The sequence below is a fragment of the Callithrix jacchus genome, chromosome 7 (genome assembly GCF_049354715.1).
Source record: "Callithrix jacchus isolate 240 chromosome 7, calJac240_pri, whole genome shotgun sequence".
In the NCBI taxonomy this organism is placed as follows: Eukaryota; Metazoa; Chordata; class Mammalia; order Primates; family Cebidae; genus Callithrix; species Callithrix jacchus.
The window spans coordinates 77159112-77182654 of NC_133508.1; the positions used below are offsets into that span (position 1 = coordinate 77159112).

The following is a 23543-nucleotide window of genomic DNA, read 5'->3' on the forward strand; positions in this document are numbered from 1 at the left end:
CTGTGTTTACTGCTGCTATCAGGTGTGGCTGCAATAAGCAAGCCACATGCCTGAGCAAAGCTGCTGGACCCAAGAACTCAGAAAGAAAGGAATAGTGGGTTAAAAGCTGTGGCCTTAGCTCCATTTTACCTTCCCCTGTCTTTGGACATCCCTTGTGGAGTCTCTGGAAATAGAAGCCTTTGAGGGCTTGGAAGCTGGGGCCCTGGGAGACAGAGCAAGGAAGCTGCCTGGACCAGTCAGATTTCATGGCCCAGGAACATTGCTGTGACCATAAAGTTCCCAAACAGGAGTCAGAGGCCCAGGCCATATCTTTCATGCTTTTTTCTGAAATGTACTGCTCTTTCCTGCCTCTTGACCAAGGCATCCCCCTCCTCTTCTTTTTAGCCACCTGGAACCTTGTTTTCTTCCTCCTAGGATGAAGAACCGTCTATAGAAAGCGACACATGAAACCATTTTCAAACGACTTTAATCATGTTTTGCTGCCCAAATACTGTACATGCAGAAGCCATGTGAAGAATTTTCTCCTCAAGGAAATTGGCAAGAACATTGTACGAAACAGCTGGCAGTCCCTCCCAGCTGTACACCTGCCACCCGGGAACCACAACAAGTTAGGAAAGATGCCGCACATAGAAAATGTATAGAGCACAGATATAAAAGGCTAATTGCTTCTTATCTAAACAGTGTGCTTGTCAGTCCCTATCAGCTATCTCTCTCTTTGCAAGATGCATTTGGAAAGTCTAAAAAAAGGGGTTCTTGCCTTCTGTGAGTTTACATGCTAAAGGAGTTGGTTGAGCTATCAGGCCCACTCTCCTTAAGGAAGCAGCTGCCCTGCCTTCTGAGATGATGTCTGGTTAAAGACACTCTGGAGGGAGGAGTGGTCTTAAGAAGCAAAATACTTTGAAAGGAAATCAGTTCCCTCTCTCCTCCCATTGGAGAGCATTTCCTTTAGAATTCTCAGATCTTCAACTCTCCCGGTGATGTCATCCCAGAAGCAGAAATGAGGACAGACCCAGCCTCATCTGCGGTGGGGACACTGACCTACTCAGGATGGAGCTGAGATTGCGACATCACACCAGCACCTTGAAAACTATCCATTGTAGACGACCCTTAATTATGTCTCATCATCACACAAGAGTAAAAGAGGGAGGACAAACCACGAAGAGAGGAAAGCAGAGTCTGTTAGGATTCCCAGAGTTCTTGTATGAGGCAGCATTTGGATGTAGACCAGCTGAGGGCCTGCACCCAGCCTGGGCATCAGGGGCTGGAGGAAACCAGCCCATGGAGACGGGAACCAGGTGCACCAGGCTCGCAACCCTCATGTGCTCTGGATCAGAGACTTCCAATTAAAACCAGGAGGGAACTATGGAGAGAGCAGCTAATGCTCTGATTTTGCAGATGTGGAAGCTGAGGCCCAGAAAAGTGAGGAGCCTTGCCCAAGGTCACAGTTTCTGGCAAAACTGTACAGAACAGCCTTTGATTCCCTCTAGCCAGCTGTCTCTGTCCAGGTCACTGGCCAATGAGGTGGATGCTTGGTTGCCCCTGGAATTCCCAGGCCCCATTCTGTTAGCCAAGCTGACTGGAACCCAGGCTCAGGGACCCTTCCTAGCATCAGTGTCAACTCCTCGGGAGGCCCAAGGCCCTGTCCTTTTTGGCCAAGTTTCCAGCCAGAGCCCTGGAAGAGTTTCTCAAAGCAGAAACACTCATGCTTTTCGGCAAGCACCTGCCCCAAGCCAGTCTAGGCCCCTGAGAGAATGCAACTTTCTCTCACTGACGTGGCTTCCCTCACAGGCACAGCCATGCTGGGCCCACACAAGCCCAAGCTCAGGGTTTGGGGGAGGGGAGGGAGGGAGAGTTGCTTTGCTACATGGAAAGATTAAGCCCTTTATCAGAGAACAAGGCCCCGCCATTGGGCACACCAACATCTGAGCCACGTTTGTGCAACTCAGCCAGCAGAGTTGGTGCCCAAGGAGGCCAAGTTGCTCTCTTTGGCATCACTGACATTGCTCTGAGATGCTCAGGCACACTTTCAAAAGAACCCTTTCCCAGCCAGACCAGGCCAGTCCAGCCCCCATCAGGCCTCACCTGATTGTGCGGGCTTCCCCTGCTCCTCAATCATGCTTGTTTTGTTTCACCCCAACCTCTTCTGACCTGAGTGAAAAGATTGAGGGAGAAGGCAGGGGGGATGGGTCCACATTTTCATCTCCTCCCTGACCACTCAGTGAAAGACAGTCCAGTAGAAGAAGCAGCATTTTAAAGAATCTCTTTACGTGTCAGGATACTGGAGAAGAAAACTCTGGGGAGTGGAAGAGAAAGGTAGGAGGAGGCAGGGAAGCAGGCCTCTTCTTTTCCATCTCCCTGCAGCCACTGCAGAAACACTGCTGGACAACCTTCCGGCCCTGAATGATGTGCCATCTCTCCAGCCAGGTGGAGAGCAACTCGTCTACAACATCAAGCAAAGGCAGCAATTTCTTGCACAGAGTTTGCACAGTGCTAGAGGCAATCAGAGAGACACAAAAGAGGAGCATCACTAAAGCCCTATTGCTTTCTGGGCTGAGGAAGATGGGGAATATGAGGTATTAGGAGGGCTGGAACTCCAGGGGAAGAGGAGCTCAGCATCTCCGGGGCAGCAGGGCGTGGAAGAGGGACCCTGGTTGCATGTCAGGGCTCCTGGTAACATAGGCTAAGATTGTGCTACATTTCATTTCCAAAGAAGTACCCTTGGAGGTCTTTATTGTCTTTAAAAATGGAGGCTTCTGCTCTCCTCAAGGCTGGCAGTAAAGAAGAGATCAGGAATGCTTCCCCGGTGGGTGGCATGACCATGGGAGGACTGGCTTGACCTCAATGTTCTAACCGGCAGTGATTCCACGAGGCATTTGCTCTATGGGTGTCCTTTCCTGGAGCTCCTGGGTTCTGCCTCAGCCCCATGAAATGCTGGCATTGCTGAGGACTTGCTGCATCCCAAGAACCTCCTAAGTGCTCCTTTCCTAGTAGAATTGGGTGGTAGAAGAAACCAAATGGGGAGTCATTCTGGAGATGGTTCTTCCCTGAAGGATCAAGTTCCGTTTGTCAAACCAAGACATGGCTCCATTTACTGGAGCCTTTTTCATACCAAAGGCCCATTGCAGAGAAAAGGAGTCTATGAAGAAAGTGGGACAGAACGAACAGAGCAGAAATACAAAGACAGACGCTCTGAGTCATCCATCACTGTCCCTGCCCACAACCCAACATCACTGCAGGGCCACTCCTGTCTCTGCTATATGCACAATGAACCTCGCCTGACCAGAGGAGGTGGAATGACAAACAGCCCCATCCTGTAACCACAGCAGGGTTTCACCTGGGCGAGGGGATATCTGAAGCCAGGACACTGAACCTGGCAGTGAGTTGGCCCCAGGGTGGGAGACTTCTGGAGAGACCATGTCCTTTCTTCCCCACCACCCCTCCTCACACAGCAGATGCCCCCCACCCCAGCAAACACCAGGAGTCACACTTGTGCATCCTCCTTTTCTGGGACAGGCTAGCTCCAGAGTGGCTTTTCAGAAAAGCCCCTGCATCCAGGATGCTGAGAAACAGACCCTGATGCCACATTGCATCACACAGACATGTCAGCCTCAAACCACTTTACCCTCTTGGGGTAAAATCCAGGTGGGGATGAGTGACTTATTTGGTGCAAAGGTTTAAAATAATAATTCCCCAAGGTCAATTTGGGGAGGAAATGACCTTCTTTTGGAGAGGCAGAATAGTGGAGTGGGATTGTAGGTGGGCTGACCTACCTACAATCCCCAACTGCTGGGCAGTTTTGGCAGCCAGGGATTGTGGGTAGGTCAGCCCACGTGACCAGCACATCAGGCCCCTCCTCCAGCTAGAACCTCCCCTGTGCTAACCCTTCTCCAGAGGCAAGGGGCACTGTGGCCTGGAGTCCCCCCACTGGCAGGCCTCTCTGCAGGCAGCTTCCCACCAGAAGAATGAGGGTATGGGTAGCCCCCATTTCCTGGGGTGACTGCTGATCTGGGTATCACCACTCAGTGCTATATCAACAAATATCTATACTGTCCTGTGGGTCACTAACAACCCTGTCATCCCAAGGCGTAGAGTATTTTCACACCATCCTGACTGGGACTGCTCTAGAGGTGAACAGATCATAAACAGGAGATTAAAGTGCCCTTTGGCAAAGGAGTTTCCCTCTTGATCCCCCATTAGGGTCGAAGAGGACAGAGCCCTTTGCCCATTTCTAAGAACTTGATAAACATAATGGGCCTGGGAAGAGCATTTTTGCCTAAAGAGAAGACTCAGCCCAGCGGCCTCCTCCCTCTATGCACCCAATGGTCCCCTTCTCTAGTAAGACAAGAATAGAGGCTCAGGCAGAAGCAGGAGCCTGGGAGCTAACTCTGTTCATTTCCTTCCTGCCCTTACCCACTTCTTATCCTGTGGGCAGGCCAGGTGGGGTCCTGGCTTCTTCCCCTATCTTTCTTGGGAGAAGTTACAGGACTCTGACTTCACCCCAACACAGAGCCATGCTAGCCAAGGAGACCCTTTGGGCTGAGATGACCTATCGCAAAGAGCCACCGCCTCCATGCCCTTCCAACTTTGGTTATGAATGGAGGCCCTAAGTCATTCAGGCCCCAAGACCTTTCCACTGCTACCCCAGGTAGCGCACCTCTGCCTCAGGTGCTGGGGCCACAGCCATTTCAGCACCTGGGAATACCGCCTGGGGAGAGGTGGAAAGAGGGCCTTCCCCACACCTCCATTGCCCTGCTGCTTTCTTCCCTACTAGACACAAACCCAAGGGCTACTCCGTCCATCTCCCAAGCAAGCTCTCACCTTTCACCCTAGAGCTGAGGAGGGACAGGGACAGATCTGGACCTTCCTGAGCCAGACTTCAAGATTCCCAGGGGACAGATTTCACAGGGTCCAGTCCAGGCACTGGTCCCCACCAACAGGGCCCAGTTGCCAAATCAAGTCAGGGTTTGAGTGGCTGTGAGAAGCTCCAACCAGACAGAGGTGAGAAAGCAAGCAGAGGCAGGTGGGTGCCTGGGGCAGACAGCTCTGCAGAGGGCAGTGGCGGGGCACAGGAGAGCAGGGAGGCCCAGGGGGGAAGTATTGCTTAGACAGAGCTGGTGATGGTGGCAGACAAGAGTCGGGAGCCAGGCTGCTGAAGCCCAGCTGAGTCTGGGATCCCAGACAGGGACCCTGGTCTGGAAATGCACAGAAACTAGAGCTCCAAATGAACAACTTCATGCAGGGAATCCCCAAATGTCAGACAGGATTCTCAGCAGTGGCTGGGAACAATCAGCCTCAGCCCTCCTTATTCCAGCAAACAGCCCTACCCACAGCACCTCCTTACCGAGTCATGCCCGCCAGGAATGAGCCCCCAAGAGGTCAGGGCCACCCTCAGGGCCTCAGGAGGACTGTCTGCTTTAGCAGATAACATGCCCTCTGTGGCTGTCTGCCCAGGCCCGCTGGCAGAGCTGCTTCGGTGTGGCGGAGTGGGGAGGCTTGAAGAGACAGAAGATGAGAACAAATGCTAAGGGGGCACCTGGCCAGGAACCCTGGAACTGAGACCTCGTGCTTCACTGCAGGAAGGAGATGGTCCCAGTCCCACAGAGAAAGTCATTTCTAAGCCCTCAGCCCCCCGGGTACCCTCTGCCTCCCCGGGGTCCTGGCCAGGGAGCTAGGTGGGCATGCTACATGCTGCAGAATGCATTCAGTGGCAGGAAGAGCTGCCAGAGTGGCTCCGGTGGGGTGGGGTTCCCAGAGGGCCCTCAGTGTGGCCAGCTGCAGCGGGAGCTACATTCCTCAGGAAACAGCGGTAGAGCCGGAAGAGTCAAGAGTGGAACAAAAGACAAGACAGAAAACAAGCGGAGACCACCAGGAGCAGGCACAGGTGGAGAACACACAGGCTCTGCCCCGGGCCCAGGACCAGGCAGCACCGACCAGTGGCCGCATGCCCCACTTCCACCCCTGGAGACTCCTCAGGGTGAGTCGCATCCACACAACACTCCTTTGGGTTTCTTTTCAACAAGATACAAAGAGATGTGGAGACATTTCAGCCCATGTCGTCACCAGGAGTGACTACCCCCAGACAAATGAACAGATAGAACATGGTCATGTACACACGCACACGCGCACGCACACACTACAGTCTCCACTGCCAGCTGGGATGAGCCCAGTAGCCAACAGGCATGCAGCAGGACAAGGGGTCCAGAAAGACACAAAGACTATGTACAGGGGAGACGTGGGGCCAGCAGGCACCCCTCCCCACACGACCATCCTGGCCTCTCTTCCTGACATCCTTAAGAGCATGAGGGGCTGGTGGCACTCTCCAGGGAGGACTGGGACAGGCGCCTGGTGAGGGATCCGAGTGTGGAGTCTGCCACTGAGGAGGTGGGGAAGAGTTTGTACCAGCCGGTGACCACGGCGCTCAGGTCCAGCTCGTCCAGCATGATCTGGGCCATGCCCATGAAGCATTTGTGGTCCATGCGGCCATAGTCTCCCCAGACGATCACCTGCCAGGAAGAAGAGAGGGAGGGACTGAGCCACCTCCCTGACTCCAGGACTGTACAGTAGTCCCAGGAACCTACAAGTTTCAGTCGGGCACAGATGGGACAGAGGAAGCCAGAACTCAGACTGATTTCACACAACAATTTACTGAGCACTTGAAGTATGTTAGATGTGATCCTATGGATTTTACCTAGATTCTTTTAATTGTTATAACAAGCCATGTAGATAGGGGTGCTCTGTATCATTATTTCCACAGAGGAAACTATAGCTCAGAAAGGTGAACTGGCTAACCTAAAGTTGCACAGTAACTTGTAGCAGAGCTGGGATTAGGACCCGGGTGTGTGACTCCAGAGCCTCCCAGCATTACAGACAACAGCCTTCCCCAGGAAGGGGCAGACAGAGTTGAGGACCTGGCCATAGCTCTGGCTGTGCTGCCGTCTTGCCGTGGGACTTGTGTAAGCCCCATGCCCTCACTGCTTCCAGCCACACGCTGGGAGAGAGGAACAGATTCATTCAGTGATTTTCAAACTTACGTTTTCACTGGTGGATCCTTTCCTATGCAGACACCAAAGATTATGCTTCCATTCCCGAGAGCCTAGGGTTCTGCAGTTCTTTTTTCTTTTTAAGAGACAGGGTTTCTCTCTGGCACCCAGGCTGGAGTGCAATAGGTCACTGCAGCCTTGACGTGCTGGGCTCAAGTGATCCTCCACCCTCAGCACATTTAATTGTTGGGATTACAGGCATCTGCCACCGTATCTGGCTATTTTTTTTTTTTTTTTTTGAGATGGAGTCTTACTCTTGTCACCAGGCTGTAGTGCAGTGGTGCAATCTTGGCTCACTGCAACCTTGCCTCCCAGGTTCAAGTGATTCCCCTGCCTAAGCCTCCCAAGGAGCTGGGACTACAGGCTCATGCCACCATGCCTGGCTAATTTTCCGTATTTTTAGTAGAGATGGGGTTTCACCATGTTGGCCAGGCTCACCTCAGGTGATCCACCCGCCTTGGCCTCCCAAAGTGCTGGGATTACAGGCGTGAGCCACTGTGCCCCGCCTATTTTTAATTTTTAAGAGACAGGGTCTCACTCTGTCACCCAGGCTGAGGTACAGTAGCATAATCATAGCTCACTGCAGCCTTGACCTCCTGGGCTCTAGCAATCCTGCCTCATCACCTCGAGTAGTTGGGATTATGGCACATGCCACAATGACCAGCTAGTTTTTTTTTTCACATTTTAAGAGATGGGATCTTGCTATGTTGCCAGGCTGCTCTTAAACTATTGGGCTTAAGTGATCCTCCTGTCTCAGCCTCCCAAGTCTCTGGGATTATGGGTGTGGGCCACTGTGTCTGGCTCTGCAGTTTTTTAAATTTGCAACTCCAAGGCCCCTTGCCACAGAACCATCTCAGCTCAGAGGAGCAGCCCTAGATGAGAAGCTGGATGGCCCAGACAGCCCCTAGCTCTAGCCTCTTCTCTGTTACCTTCATGGCCTCAGGCAAGATCAGCAGCCACCACCATGACTGTTAATACTCACTGAGTAGCTGTTTATCTGTCAGGCACTCTATATGCAATCCTCTGTTTAATCTTCCCGACATTCTACCCATGGCTAATGAGTGCGGAACTAGAATCTGAACCTAGGACTGAGCCCAGAAACTGATCCACCACCGTGCTTTATCCCCACATGACCTAAGGTTCTTCATCTACAAAATGAGCCTGAAGATCCCTCCCTCCCAGGATTAAGAAGGGCTAACAATACCACATGTGCAGAAGGCCTTTGTTGCTCTCAAGTAATTGGGATGAGAGTCACCTGGCCTGGGCTCACCCCAAGCAAGTGACTTCATCTGTAAGAGACTCTGTTTCTGTAAAGTGGAGAGAATCACACCTACTTCACAAAATCATCTGCAAGATGAAATAAGGTCATGTTTGGAAAGCACCTAACGCAAGGCTTGGCACTAAACTGATGTGCAATGGACGTTAGCACCAGGGGAAGGGGGAGGCAGTGGTCACACATGTCCTGGTTCTACCTACCAGCTGTGCAACATGGGGAGCAATTTGGTTACCCCCAAAACCTTGGTTCCCTTATGAATCAACTGGGGACAATAATACCTCACAGGGTTGTGAAAATAAATGAGTAATGCAAATTATTGCACTTACCATGGCACTTGGCACAGGATAAATTATAAATGAAAAACTTTGAATGACAACTTCCAGTCTTTAAGAGTCTACCCTGTCCTACTGGCCCTGTGACGCCCACCTGCAGCACCTTGCCCTGGGGTCCCTCGTCAAAGAGCAGGGCCTGCTGGTACAGGGGATCACAGGTCTTCTTGGTCATCTTTGTCTTCTTCTTAGCCAAGCAGGCCCCATTCTCCAGCAGGTAAACCTTGATATAGGTGGCTAAGGGAGGAGAGAATATATGACAGAGAGGGATCCAGGAAAGACAGCTGTGGACTGCCCATCCCCTAACTGCCAGGTGATCCTGGAGGTGAGCAGCGTGCATGGAATGAGCCGGCCAGTGGATAGCAGGCAGAAGAGGTGACTCAAGTACTGGTTCCTCCATCCTCCCTTACTCCCCGCCCTAGTCACTGGCCTTCCAGGCAAGCTGTGACTCCACTGTCAAGAATCCTGATTTAGACCAAAGGAAGCAGAGGACCTGCTAGACCCAGAGCATGGCTCTATGTCCCTCCCTGTCAGAACCCCATTTCCAAAATCCCTCACCTGGGAGGGATTTGGAGCCTGGTTTGGGGGTGAGGCCCCGAGCTTCAATCACTTCCACCTCCAGCTGGCCGCTCCGGTCCATAATGGCAATGTGCACGTCTCCTGAAAGGAAGAAGAGGGTGAGTCCAGGCAGGGCCAGATCAAGGGGCAGGCCAGCCAGCTGCTGTACTAAATGCCAGTCTGCAGAGGAGGCTACATTAGCACTAGAAAGGGAACAAGATGGCACCAACCACATGTGTCAGAACTGCTTTCAGGAGACCATTTTAAAATAGCTGAGGGATCCCTTGATAGGTCCCTTGGGGTGGAGTGGGGACATGACCTTCAAGGGCATGATTGGGTAACAAAAGATGGCTGCCAAGTCCCCATTTGTGTCTGGCTAGCTGAGAGGCTTCTGTTTTACTAAGCAGAATAGCAAATTTGGGCAACAGAGCTTCCTGTGTCAGGAAGACAGGGGAGGCTGTGGGCTCAGTGGCTATTCTTCACCTCCTTCGACATCTGTGTTGAAACAGCATCCATTTGAAGAGGCACTGAGCTAAAAGCCTGCCCAGGACACGAGGCCCTACCTGACAACGAGGGCCTGCTAGTGCATTACCAACAGAGGAAGGAAAGGTCAGCAGACTTCCTGAGTGTGGATGGCTAAAGAAATCTTCACTGTACTCCCACAGAATAGATTATCCAGCAGAGGGCAATTTCTGTGTGTGGAGTTACATCATTTACCTGATTTCTAGGAACTATTAGCTTTGTTTAACACTGGTTGGCAATATTCAGAATTATGTAGTAGTCAGTCACTTGGAACAAAGTGAAGTCCTTTACAGGGGTGAAGAATCAAAGCCTAGTCCAGAAGAATCAAATGGGCCAGACTTTGGGTTCAGTCACCCATTTTTAGATTCACTGAGCCATCATGCAATTGTTTGTATTTGTATACTAGGGAAGATGGGGATTTACCAATTTCAAGAGACATCCTGGAATCCATCCAGCTCCATCCAGCTATTCCTGACCTCCTTGTGGGGAAGTGGGAAGGGAAGGTCTTGGGAATTAATCTCTAGGTCTCACTGTAACATCACCAACAAGGTGGACAAGGCAAACCTGTCCTTCCCTGGTCTGGAACTGGGGGGTACCACACACAAATGGTCCTGGCTGCCATGGCACATTAGCCTCGTGGAAGCTGGCTCCTCTCACTGCTGCCCAGCCTGTGGCTGGGAAAAGCAGGCTCCCCAGACCTCTAAGAGCCTGAAAGCAAGGGCTGGGAATTAGCCAAATCCAATTCAAGGGCCAAACCCCTGAATTGGGTTTAGCCGTTGAATTGGATTTGGCTAATTCCCAGCCCTTGCTTTCAGCTGACCCTGACCCTCTGAGGGTCCCCATGGACTCCTGTTCCAGCCAGCAGGAGCTCCTGGGCGGGAGCTTTTGAGGGCAGTGGAGTGGAAGGAGTCCTGGCCTGGATTGGAACCCCAGCTCCGCTGCATGACTCACTGCAGGACACTGCGCTTGGCTTCCTCATTTGCTGGGAGGGCCAAAGGTTGAGCACTGTCCTGATGGGGTCTGGGTTAGGCGCTGCTCAAGTCAGACGGATGGGAAAGGGGTGGAGGTGAGGAGGCACCTCTGGAGGAGCTATCCTGGGGAGAAGCTGTTGGAAGCCAACACAGCCAACACCTAAGGGAGGAAGAGGGTAGGGAGGCTCTGTCTGAGAGCTCATGAATCAGACTGAAGCTGACAGGATGAAGTGTAGGCTTCAGGATGTACCATCATCCCTTAGTATCCATTGGTTCCAGAACCCTACCCAACCCCAACCCAGGGATACCAAAATCCTTGGATGCTCCAGTCTCTAATTACAGGCTCATGCCTGTAATCCCAGTACTTTGGGAGGCCAAGGCGGTAGATCACTTGAGATCGGCAGTTCGAGACCAGCCTGGCCAACACAGTGAAACCCTGTCTCTACTAAAAATACAAAAATTAGCTGGGTGTGGCAGCACATGCCTATAATCTCAGCTACTCAGGAGGCTGAGGCAGGAGAATCACTTGAACCCGGGTGGTGGAGGTAGGTTGCAGTGAGCCGAGATGGCACCACTGCACTCCAGCCTGGACAACAGAGCAAGACTCTGTCTCAAAAATAAAGTAGGCTGGGCGTGGTGGCTCATTCCTGTAATCCCAGCATTTTGGGAGGCTGAGGCAGGTGGATCACCTGAGGTCAGGAGTTCAAGACCAGCCTGGCCAACATGGTGAAACCCCATCTCTACTAAAGATACAAAATATTATTTGGGAGTGGTGGCGCATGCCTGTAATTCCAGCTACTGGAGAGACTGAGATAGGAGAATCGCTTGAACCCAGGAGGAGGAGGTTGCAGTGAGCTGAGATCGCACCATTGCACTCCAGCCTGGGCAACAAGAGTGAAACTCCATCTTAAAAATAAAATAAAATAGTGTTTGAATATAATCTATGCACATCCTCCCATACGTTTTATTTTATTTAGTTTTTGAGACAGGGTCTCACTATGTTGCCTAGGCTGGTCTCAAACTCCTGGGCTCAAGTAATCCTCCAGCCTCAGCCTCCTGAGTAGATGGGACTACAGGCACAGGCCACTGCAAACAGCTTCTTCCATATGCTTTCAATCATCTCTAGATTACACTGGTGTGCCGCATAATGACATTTCAGTCAAAAATGCATCATATATATGACAGTGGGCTCATAAGATTATAAGGGAACATATAGAGAAACCTGATATATGGTATTTGATATTGCCATTGCAGATCAAATGGGGAAATGATTGATATTCAGTAATGGTGCCAGGATATATGGTTTTCCATATGAATAAATACATATGCATTTTAAAAGGATATATACCATCTAGGTTTGTGTAAGTACCCTCTATAATGTTCACACACTGAAAATGACTGTACTTATAATACCTAGCGCAATGCCTACACATCACTTCATTTGCATGGATTCAGGGTAGTACTCAGCACACAGCAAATCAAGTTTTACTTTTGGCAACTTTGTGGAATGTTTTTTCCCTGAATATTTTCTATTCAAGGTTGGATGAATCCATAAACACAGAACCCATGGATACAGAGGGCCAAATACACTTCCTAGCTGCAAGGAAGAGCAATAAGAAAATTACCAAATTTTCTTATTGAGAAAATAAGGGGGACGGGCGCAGTGGCTCACATCTATAATCCTAGCCCTTTGGGAGGCCGAGGCGGGCAGATCACCTGAGGTCGGGAGTTAAGAGACCAGCCTGACCAACTTGGAGAAACCACGTCTCTACTAAAAATACAAAATTAGCCAGGTGTGATGGTACATGCCTGCTGAGGCAGAATAGCTTGAACCCAGGAAGCAGAGGTTGCGGTGAGCCAAGATCGTGCCATTGCACTCTAGCCTGGGCAACAAGAGCAAAACTCTGTCTTAAAAAACAGAAAAAGAAAAAAGAAAAGAAAATTACTAACGGGCCTCTAGGTGCCAGGCACTGTTGGGTGTAACAGGTCAAATAAGCCACAGTTCCTAAGCATTCAATTGAAATACCTCATACAAAGCATCTAACAGGAGCTCAATAAAGTAAATTGTTAGACTGTGGAACTCAAGTGGGTATTATTATTCCCATTTTAAAGATGAAGAGACTGAGCCTCAAAGAAGGGAAGTGACTTGCTTAAGATCACACAGAACTGGTGATAGAGTAAACTCTATGACGGCTGATGCAGAGCCTCCACTGAGTTCACCCTTCTGCTGCATGGTCCCGTCACCCCACTCACTCTGCCCTCAATAAGACTCACCCATGGGTGGTGTTGCCAGCGTCTGTCGCCCCACAATCTGAGCTGGTCCCAGCCCATCCAGGAAATCACTGAACTGGCTTTCAGCCCCTAGCCGGGTGGTGGGGAAGATGAACCTGCAGGAGGAGGCAGAGGGGTGCGTGAGGGTGTCAGGGCAACCTGAGGATGAGAGTGTGGCTGGCAGACTGCCATGCTCTTCCCCTAGGGTCCTGGGCACTTCCCTCTGTGCCTCAGTTTCTCCTCTACACAGTATGACTGCACTACTCTGGGTAAGGACAAACAGAACTGTTCATCTCTGCACACTGAAGAAAAATACTTTGATGTCATTTGAGAAAACAAACTAAGAACAAAAACATAATGATGCTGTTTAATCCTTAAGCTCCAGGGACTTCTAAAGTGACCCTTACAAGGCAGGGCTTGATGGACACCTGTGTCTTCACCAGGGCATGTCAATGCCAAGAACCAGAGGCATAGGTTGGAAATTTCAATGCCTGGAACAAGTTACAAGGACTGAGGTTTGAGTTGACTGTAAGTTTGAAATCCAAGTCAAACATGAGGTGGTGCCCAGAACAGCAACTAAGACCAAAATAACACAATTACAGGGTTGAGGTGAATTGCAAGTGATGGCAGTTTGTGGTTGTTCCATGACTGTGTGGGTGTCTAGAAACAGTAACAAGAAAAACTGACAGTGATTGACAGCTTGCCAGGTGCCAATGGTGCATTAAAAGTTCCACATGTGTTATATCATTTAATCCTTACAACCACTCTGTGTGGTAGGAGCTATCACCCAATCTTACAGATGAGAAAACAGAGGCTCCCAAAGGCAAGATTGCCTTGCCAGCAAAACAGAGATGATGCCCAACTCACAGGGCTTTATATGTTGAGGATTAGGGCAGATGAAAAGTTCCAGACAAACAGGAAACATTTAATGATAGTTCCGGTTGCTGCTGTTGTTATCATCAAGGGAAAAGTGCTACTCTTCTCTTGCGCTCCAGCCTAGATATTCTGGGTGTGGTCAGCTGAGAAAGGACAGATGAGGGAGGATTGGCCCTGGTCTGCTCAGGGACTATGATAGAACAAAATTCTAAGAACTAGAAAGGCCCAGGCTCCTGGCTACAGAGATAAAAGCCTGTCCAAGGAAGAATCTCTGCAGTTTGGCCTTGAGTCCCCCTTGGCTAGTGGCAGGCAGGGAGGAAAAAAGCAGGCTGTGTATGCTTATCAGAGAGAGCCTGTGTCTCTCCCCAACTAGGCCCAGCCTCCATCCCCCAGGGAGGGGCTTCAAGGCTCCACATTTATTGGTCATGGTCAACAATAGCCTGATATCACATTAGGACAATGAAATCTGAGACTCTCAAGGTCACAGAATTTTAGGAGCTGGATATAGAGAGTGTGGAGATTGTGAACAAAGGTCATGGAATCAAATGGCCTTAATTCCAGTTCTGACTCCATCACCACTTAATAGCTGTAACCTTGGGTAAGGTGCCTCACCCTCTTCCTCTCCCTGTTTCTCCACTTGTCAAAGGGAGATAATGGTAGTACCCACAACCCTCAGGGTTGTTGTAAGTGTTAAATGGCCATTGTTCCTGGTCTGATCACAGCTGGTAGATCCCAGTGTAAGAATCACCCATCTGAGATGCCCAGGCATACTCTGCACATGGGAAGATGTAATAAATGCTTGAGAGGACTCGCATTCATGGAAGTAGGTGCAGCAGTGAGACACACAATCACTGAATCTCAATCAATGGAGCCACAGAATCCTGAGCCTGGAAGTCACTGGGCTTGAAGCAGAAGCAGAAAATCTTAGTCATACAACTATAATTTCATAGACTTAGATCTGGGGGAATATCTAACCCAGTGACTTTCAGATTTTTTAATGCAACCTACATGTAAGAAAGGAGATTTAACACCATGACCCAGGACAGGCCTGTGTGCATCTATATATAAAAAATGGAAACAAAAGTTCACAAGGCAATTTATTCTTACTTCATGACATACGCCTATTTCTTTCTCTAATGCTGGTTTTGACCTACTAAACCTATTTTACTTCCTGTCTATGAGTCACCATCCATGGTCTGAAAAACATTTATCTAGTCCAATCTCCTTCTCTAAGCGCTAAGCAAAGCTGCTTGAGAGAATGCCACTCATCTGGGCCACAACAGTGGTTTTAGATTTAAACGGATTTTAGGACACTTCCTTTCCACCCTCTCCTCTAGAGCAGAGCAGTGTGTGAGTGGGAGGTGGGAGGTAACGGTCTCTTCCTGAAACATACAAAAGGAATTGATAGCTCCTGGGTATCTGGATATTTCAACGGGAACAACAGGAAAACCTGGGGTCCAACCACGGAGTGTTGAGGGGAGGGGTATGAAGGAAGGCAGAAACACAGAGGACCCAGACGTTTTAGCTGGAAACAAAACAGGGAGGCTTTCCCACCCTGCCCAGTGGCTCTGTGACTGGAGGACCGAGGAGGAGGGAGGGGACCACAGCGCGGGGCTGCACGCACGTGCCGTCGGAGCTGTTGCTGTTGGTGCTCCCGTCCGTGGACTCCCGGCTGCCCTGGCGTGTGACCCGGCTCCGCATCTCTACCGCGATGCCCGTCTCCGTGCTCCGGCGGATGTTGCTGCGCAGCTTCTTGGTGGCCCCTTCTGTGACCCCCCACCCCAAGCACAGAGAGGGAACAAGGTCAGATTATGAATGAGGCTTCTCTCAGAGTCCTGCTGAAGTCACTCTCTTGGTGTGGGGGGATGACGGGGAGGATGAGCAGGGCTCTGACTGGAGGCAGGGGCAGGGCTGAGCTGACCTCAGAGCTGGTCTGCAGCCTGACACCTGGCCCTGCTTAGGGCAGTGATGCTGACAGAGCAGACTAGAAAGATGGCTGCAGGCAGAGTCATGATGGCACCACCGAGCAGAGCCACAGATCCGCAGCTGGGGCCCTCACCTCAACCTCATCAGGCTCTCCTGACTCGCACCTTTCCCCTTGATTTCAGCCCTTGCCCCAAAGGTTAAGTGTGCCTCCTCCCACTGTCTTCTGGAAAGTTTATCTTCTCTGGGATTCTCTGACTGACTTTCCTTCTTCCAGGCACACTTGCAGACCCCATCACACCCAGACCCCACAACTCACCTCTACTACCTCCACAGGCTCTACAGGAAAGCCCCCATAGGAAGCCTCTCTCAAAGAAACCCGCCTTCTCTAGGCAGGGTTGAACATGGAGAGGACATGTGTGGGGAGCTGGCCATTAGGGAAACAAGACAGAGAGGGACTGTTGGGTTGACCCAAATTGCCTTTGGCTTTGAGAAAAGGTCTGCAGAAGAACCCCCAAAGCTGGCCTGTGAGAGCTCACCCCTGTGACTCTGTGCCTCCTGTTCAGAGGCCCTCGACCCCCATATCCCAGCCTCCCTCTCAGCCTTGCAGGGAACAGGGGGTGCTTCCCCTCACCCAGCAGCACACCATCCTGCCTGGGTTTCCATGGCAACCTCCTTGGCATTGCCGTGTGGTCCCTCTAGACACCCTCTCCTCCCAGGTGGGCGGATGGGGGAGACCGGCTGAGGGCTTGCAGGGACTTCCCCCACTGAAGCTTGGCTGCTGGAGGAGCTTGATGGTGAGGAAAGTGGCCTTCAGATAGAAACTGCACACCAAAAGAACCACTTGCTGTCACTGGTTAGAGGCCAAGCTAATTAAGGTGGAGTTTCCTACAGGGAGGGGGAGAGCCCAGGGCAGGACAGGCAGCACAGCCCCTGAAAGCAGTGGGGAGCGGGGAGCTGGTTACTTTGGCAGTTCTCTTCCTCTGCACCCAATGGTGGGCTGGGGAGGGGATGGTCAAGACCCCAGCCTGGGAAAAGGGAAACTTTATTCCTCCTGCTTCATCTGCTTATCTTTCATAAAGTCCCCACTGGAGGAGGGCAGGCCAGGAAGGCTAGGATCACTAGTGAATGGGAGGGTGGGCAGCGGGACAGGCTGAGAACAGGGTGCAGGGTGAGGAGAAATGTCTTCTCTGAAATCATCCCAGCTTCCAGGATACTTGAATAGCACATTCAGGAATCCATGACATCATCAACATGTCTGTGTCTCTCTCTCTCTCTCACACACACACACACACACACACACACACACACACCAGAGTCGCATTAGCTCATACATATTTTTTTCACACAGAGAGGCATAAGCACACATGTGTGAGTTGGAGAAATCACATATATGAATACAGTAATCTCATACACAAGCCTACATGCATTTATATATCAGAGTCACACAGCCACAAATGGTCCTACCAGGTCTTGGTCACATGTACACATGATATACTCTGCCGCCTTTAGTCAAGTCACAGACACATGATGTTCACATGTAACACTTAGAACTGAACCCTCCCATTCAATCACATATGTTGATGAAAACCCACAAATGGTGTCTGACCCACCTCACACACACAGGCCTAGTTAATAGTGCTGGTGTGGGGGTCCTCTCCCTGTCCCTGGTTCCTAACTCTACATCTTCTCTAACCCAGATGGGTCTCTGGCGGTGGAGAGGGGGGTCCCTTGCCTCCATATCTCTTCCCCACAACACACAGCCTGAGGCTCACTTCCTCAAGACCTCAACCCTCCTCTTTCAGTGTTTGGGGAAGCTCTGGACCATTTGGGAGCAAATCTGCCTTCTTAGACTTGTCCAAATCCAATGTGAGACCCTGAGTCGAGGAGTCACAGAATCCTGAAATGTTAGAGATACTTTGGCTACCCCTTCCCCTACATTTCACAGCTGGAGAGCCTGAGGGCCAGGTACTGAGAGAGCTGGGACAAGATCAGCCCCACATACTCCCAGTCTGCTGTCATGCTCTTCTCACTCCCCTCCCAATCCCCCATCTAGTTGAGAGGTGATTCAGCAGAGATTAAGTTCCATGACTTCAGAGGGAGGAGAAAGCTCCTGCAATCTCAGAGATGATCCCTCCACTGGCTTCATACTTGTCCAGTCTCAACCCCTGTTGATCTGAGGAATAACTATATATAATCTCTCTCTCCCTAGAGAAACAAGCCTAGTTGCTTGCAATAATTCTATGGGCTCCAGAGATCAAAAACACCAGGAACCATCCCATCTGTCCCATCACAAACAAAGGAGGGGCAGTCACAGCCTGTACCACCGCTCCCTGTGGCATCTTCTGGAATGGTCCTGAGCCCTTTCTCTACCCTGACCCAGATCTCAGAGTACAGAAGGGGAAAGCTGCTGTCCCTGGTACTGAAAAAATACTTGCTCTGTGCAGGGACTGTGACAGCCCAGGATGGTCATCTGTAGACCCAGCCAGTTGCCAGACCAGAACCCACCTGTTTCCTGGACCCAAAGCTCTGACTCCACCCTCCTCACTGCTCCCACAAGTTAGTGAATGTTAGATCCAGAAGGAAACTGAGAGCATTTTAGCTCCATTTTATAAAAGAGGAAACTGAGGCCCAGTGGGAAAGTAAATTTCCTGAGGTCCCATGGTGAGTTACAGAGCCAGGACTAGCCCTCTAAAGTGAGTTTTTGTAAGTCTGCTCTAGGGTATCATGAGGAATAAACTGGAAGAAGGCAGGCGGGAGGCAGAACGAGAGAGGAGGCCGGTGCAATCATCCAGGCTAGACATTATGGGTCCTGCACTAGGGCAGAGGTTTTGAAACAAAGAAGGATGGGCAGGGCTCTAGCCAATTCACAGTACAGACAGACTAGGAGGACAGAGGCCCTGTGAAGGGCAGACCTGAGCCCAGAAGACCAAGTCCAGGAGAGGAATTCTTCCCCCTTTCACACAGCCCACCCTGCAGGGAATGAAGCCATCCCATCCGTCGGGAATGGGGGCACCCTTCTAGGGTCTTTCCCAGAACAGTTTCCAGAGCCAATGCCAGAGTCTTTCCTCTGGCACCAGACACTCCAACCCATGGGAAGGGTCCGAGCTGGGACACTGGTATCCTCAAGGCATGGGGGCAAAAAATGGAGAAGGAATTCTAGATGGAGAGGAGTGTGCTACAGGGAAGGAGCAGAGGTATGGAGGCTGAGAACTCACTTCTCTTTTGGCTTTACTCCTTTTTTTGGTACAACAGCAGAAAATAAATAATAGCATCCACACTTTGCTGAGTGCCTACACTATGTGCCAGGGATGAAGCTGGGTGCTTTTGCATACTCTATCTCATTTAATCCCCTGGACAAATATGCAAGGCATGTATCATTGTCTTCATTCTACAAACAAGGCAGTAGGCTCAGAGAGGTGAAGTAACTTGCCTTAGTCACCCAGCTAGTAAATGACGGGGTGGCTCTGAACATGAGGTCATTCTCCAGGAACATGCTTTCTCCCCTGGCTCTGGATGCCCCATCAATAAAATAAGTATGGCATACTAGATGATCTCAAGGGACTCTCCCTGCTCTGACATTCAGCAATTAGCTGTTGCACAGAGACCTTCAGTTAGAAGGGCATCTGGGCAGTTCCCCTAGCTCCAGTCCTTCAGCCATGCCCTTGCATACCAAGGAGACAGAGATTCAGAAGCCCCATCATCATTCATCTCTTCTCAAGATGAAAGTTCTTCCTGGTATCTGCTCCAATTCCTGCCTGCAGCCTGTAAAGTCAAGGCAGATCACTGGAAGTTTCTCCCAGTGACTCAGGCCCCTATCCTGGCCTTGGAAGACTAACTGCAAATCACTTTGGGCATGAAGAGGGCTTTGGGTCTGAAGCTGAATCAGCTGAATTCCTGGGCTTGGTCCCTTGAGGCCAGACTCCTGGGGTCCAACACCTCTACAACCTCCTAATCGTAATCTCACTCCTTGGTCCTGTCCCAGCCCCCTCCTTGTCCCAGCCCAACTGCTACATCCCCAAATCCCCATCTCTCTAGTACCAGGCCTAAATTGCATATTCACAGAGGCCACGCCCACTCTAGGGCTCTGATAACCTCAAGCCCCTTCCCCATCTATAATAGCTTCCCGCCCCCCCGCCAGAAACCACATCACAGCTTGATTACTGGAAAAGACCAGCCAATGTGGTCCTGTCAAGGGCTTTGTAAAAATCTATTTTAAGACCTGGAAAAGTCCCCCACCCCCAGCCCCAACTGGGAGCCTTGATGAGCATTCTCCCTGGATCCTCCGGAGCCCCCGCCCCCTCACCATCCCATCCAGCTGCCTATTTGAAGGTTTCTGGGGAAGTTGTTACTCTGAACAAAACAAGCAGGAAGAGATTTTAAAACAAAACCAGCTGGTGTCTGGGCTGAGACCACAAAGTGAAGAGGTTTTGGTGGGTAGAGCTGGCTCCTCTGTGATGTGGGGTCTAGGTATTTCACGAGGTGGTCACCCACCAGGCTGAACATAACTGAGATTCTGCAGCTAGGTGCCTGAAAAAGGATACTGAATTGATGAAGATGGAGCTGTTAAGGTGTCTGTGAATGTGGCTTTGTGATGTACACTTGCACACGAATGACATGTTTCTGTGATCTGGGTCGTGCATCTGTAATCAGAGGGCCGTGACTGTGTGGTTTGCATGACCGGTTTTATTTGTGACCATGCACAGTGTGAATAACTCTATTGTGCTTCCCTGGAAATGTGGGCAGCTTACCAGAGCAACTGAGCGCTTTATTTATGTAACTGTACAAGCTGCATATCTTTGTGTGTGTCTCCCTTGTGCTTTGTAACATATACATGGGACTATAGAACTGCATGTGCCTGGCTATTTGTATTTAGGAGACTGGAAGATTACAGGTGAGACTGAATCTTTTTTTGTTTTTTAAGCCAGGGGTCTCGCTATTTTGCCCAGGCTGGTCTCAAACTCCTGGGCTCAAGTGACCCTCCCTCTTCCACCTTCCAAAGTGCTGGGATTATAGGTGTGAGTCCTGCACCTGGCGCCTGAGAGTAAATCTTGAGGCTGTATGTGTCTGTAAAATTATGGTGTCACTTACACAGTGCCAGGAACATAAGGCTGTTTAATAAATAATGACTGGTTAATGTCTAAGTCTGTGTGTGGAGGCAGTGGAGTGTAAAGATTAAGAGTATCAACTAGGAAGCCCAACTGCTAGAGTCTGAATCCAGGCTCCACTACCTACTAGCTGTATAATTTGGAGCATCTGACCTCCCTTCTCTGTGCTTTGGTACCTGCCTCATAGAGCTCCATGGAGATTTAATCAGTCCATACAAATACTGGACCTCGAACAGCACCTGGTGTATGGGAAGGGCCACAGTATAAGTGTTTGTGGGCATGGGAGTGCAGACCCATCAGGGCAGTCCCTGGTACTCTGTCTTTGCAAAGTATCCCCCTCCCCCACCCCACCGTGTCCCATACCCCCTCACCGGGCTGCGGAAGCTGGAGTGTACTCTTGCTCCACTGAGTCAGGCCCACGATGGCCACCATCTTGGCACCCAGGCTGCTCCGCCGCTTCTTGGCGGTGGTGGTCCCAGTCCCGCCCCCAGCTTGCTGGGATCCGCAGATTTCACCGCTAATGCTGGAGCTCCGTACCACATTCCTGGAGGCCCCAGATGAGGCAGGACCTGGCTCCCCGTTAAACATGGTCCCTGGGGCGGCAGGGCCTCAGGCAGCTCTGAAGGTGGGCAGGAAACAAAAGGATCCCACGTTAGACCTGGATGACTCTACAGCAGCCCACTACTTCCTAGCTACATGACCCTGGGCTAGTCACTTGACCTCTCTGAGGCTGTGAGGTTTAAATGCACAAACAAATGTCAAGGGCATGCACAGGGTCTGGCTTAATAAAAGGGACTATCCCTATTAGCACATGGCTATGTAGAACCTCACAGGTGACCTGGTTTGACGAAGAGTACTGAGGCTGTGGAGTCACATGGCCTGGGCTTGAATTCCAAAGGCCTCTACACGCTAGCTGTGTGACCTTGTGACCAAACCTCTGGGGGTTTCAGTGAACACCTCAGCAAGATGTGAAATAAAAGCACTTGGCTCATAGGATTGTTGTAAGGACCAAATTAAATAATGCATATGAAGTGCCTGTCAGGCTTAGGGTAAATATTCAGTAAGTATTAGTGGTTATTATTTTCATAGAAAATAATAAGAACAGGGAGAAGAGAACTGGGTGCAACCTGTGCAGACTCCGGTGGGGTCCTTCTGTGTGAAGGGGATAGTGCAGAAAAGCTCAAAGCAGCAAGAAAATCACCCCTTACTGCACTCCTGAGAGGCATTTTAGCTTATTCCCTTCGAGCCACCCTTCCATGCATTTTTTAAAACAACTGAACTCATACTGCAAATGTCATTTTATATCCTGGTATTTTTTCATTTAACATTATTATATCATGGCCAGGTGAGGTGGCTCACTCCTGTAATCCCAGCACTTTGGGAGGCCAAGGCGGGTGGATCACCTAAAGTCAGGTGCTTAAGACCAGCCTGATCAACATGGTGAAACCCCTTGTCTACTGAAAATACAAAAATTAGCTGGGCATGATGGTGCATGCCTGTAATCCCAACTACCCAGGAGGCTAAGGCAGGAGAATTGCTGGAACCCAGGAAGCAGTGGTTGCAATGAGCAGAGATTGCACCACTGCACTCCAGCCTGGGCGACAGAACAAGACTCCATCTCAAAAAAACAAAAAACAAAACAAACAAACAAACAAACAAAAAATTATATCATAAGCATTTCCCAATGCCATTAACACTATGTATGCTACCACGATATTCCACTGCATAGAAGCAGCATAACTGACTTAAGTATTTCAATACAGCTACCTCTTAGATGAGGCTCAAGTTTCTCTCCTCTTTCTCTCTTTCCTATCTTTTATTTTTATTTATTTATTTTTTGAGATGGAGTCTCACTCTGTCACCCAGGCTGAAGTGCACTGGCGCAATCTTGGCTCACTGCAACCTTCACCTCCTGGGTTCAAGCAATTCTCCTGCCTCAGCCTCCAGAGTAGCTGGGATTACAGGCACATGCCACCATGCCCAGCTCATTTTTGTATTTTTAGTAAGAGATGGGGTTTCACCAGGTTGGCCAGGCTGGTCTCGAACTCCTGACCTCAGGTGATCTGCCTGCCTCAGCCTCCCAAAGTGCTGGGATTACAGATGTGAGCCACTGTACCCGGCTTCTTTCCTCTCCTTTAAATAAACACAGCAATAAACATCTTTCTCTCTTTTTTTTTTGAGATGGAGTCTCGCTCTGTCATCAGGCTAGAGTGGAGTGGTGCAATCTCCACGCACTGCAACGTCTGCCACCCAGGTTCAAGTGAATCTTGTACCTCAGCCTCCGAAGTAGCTGGAATTAGAGGTGTGCATCATGCCCAGCTATTTTTTTTTTTTTTTTGTATTTTTAGTAGAGATGGGGTTTTACCATGTTGGCCAGGCTAGTCTCAAACTCCTAATCTCAAGTGATCCACCCACCTTGGCCACCCAAAGTGCAGGTGTGAGCCACCGTGTCTGGCCTAAATATCTTTCTACATGGATTTTGTCTGCTTATTTCTTTAGGACTTTCCTCGAAATGGAACGACTGGGTCAGGGGATAGAGAAACTGCTAGGAGCATCCTCAGAATCCATTCCCCCTTTCTGCTTTTTGACAGAGGGCTGATTTGTCCAGGTACCACACACCCCTTGTTTTAGAAGCATATCTGTGAATGGCATTCACCTTGGCAACTCTT

The 23543-nt window shown here is 50.3% G+C and overlaps 1 protein-coding gene across 4 annotated transcripts in view; it reads right to left on the bottom strand.

Annotated features, from left to right (window-relative positions):
• Nucleotides 1–449: 449 nt before the first annotated feature.
• RIMS3 (regulating synaptic membrane exocytosis 3) overlaps nucleotides 450–23543 on the bottom strand; it is a 44687-nt gene continuing 21593 nt past the window's right edge. For 2 of the 4 annotated variants that reach the window (XM_035251015.3, XM_009000989.5), the window contains 6 exons: nucleotides 21246–21493; nucleotides 15468–15609; nucleotides 12971–13083; nucleotides 9204–9305; nucleotides 8743–8882; nucleotides 450–6503 (listed from right to left, as the gene is read on the bottom strand). In XM_035251015.3, the coding sequence (XP_035106906.1) occupies nucleotides 6291–6503; nucleotides 8743–8882; nucleotides 9204–9305; nucleotides 12971–13083; nucleotides 15468–15609; nucleotides 21246–21462 (927 nt within the window). In that variant the 5' untranslated portion in view covers nucleotides 21463–21493 and the 3' untranslated portion in view covers nucleotides 450–6290. The remainder of the gene's footprint in view (nucleotides 6504–8742; nucleotides 8883–9203; nucleotides 9306–12970; nucleotides 13084–15467; nucleotides 15610–21245; nucleotides 21494–23543) is intronic. The other 2 variants (XM_054259209.2, XM_054259208.2) reach the window with 1 other exon arrangement.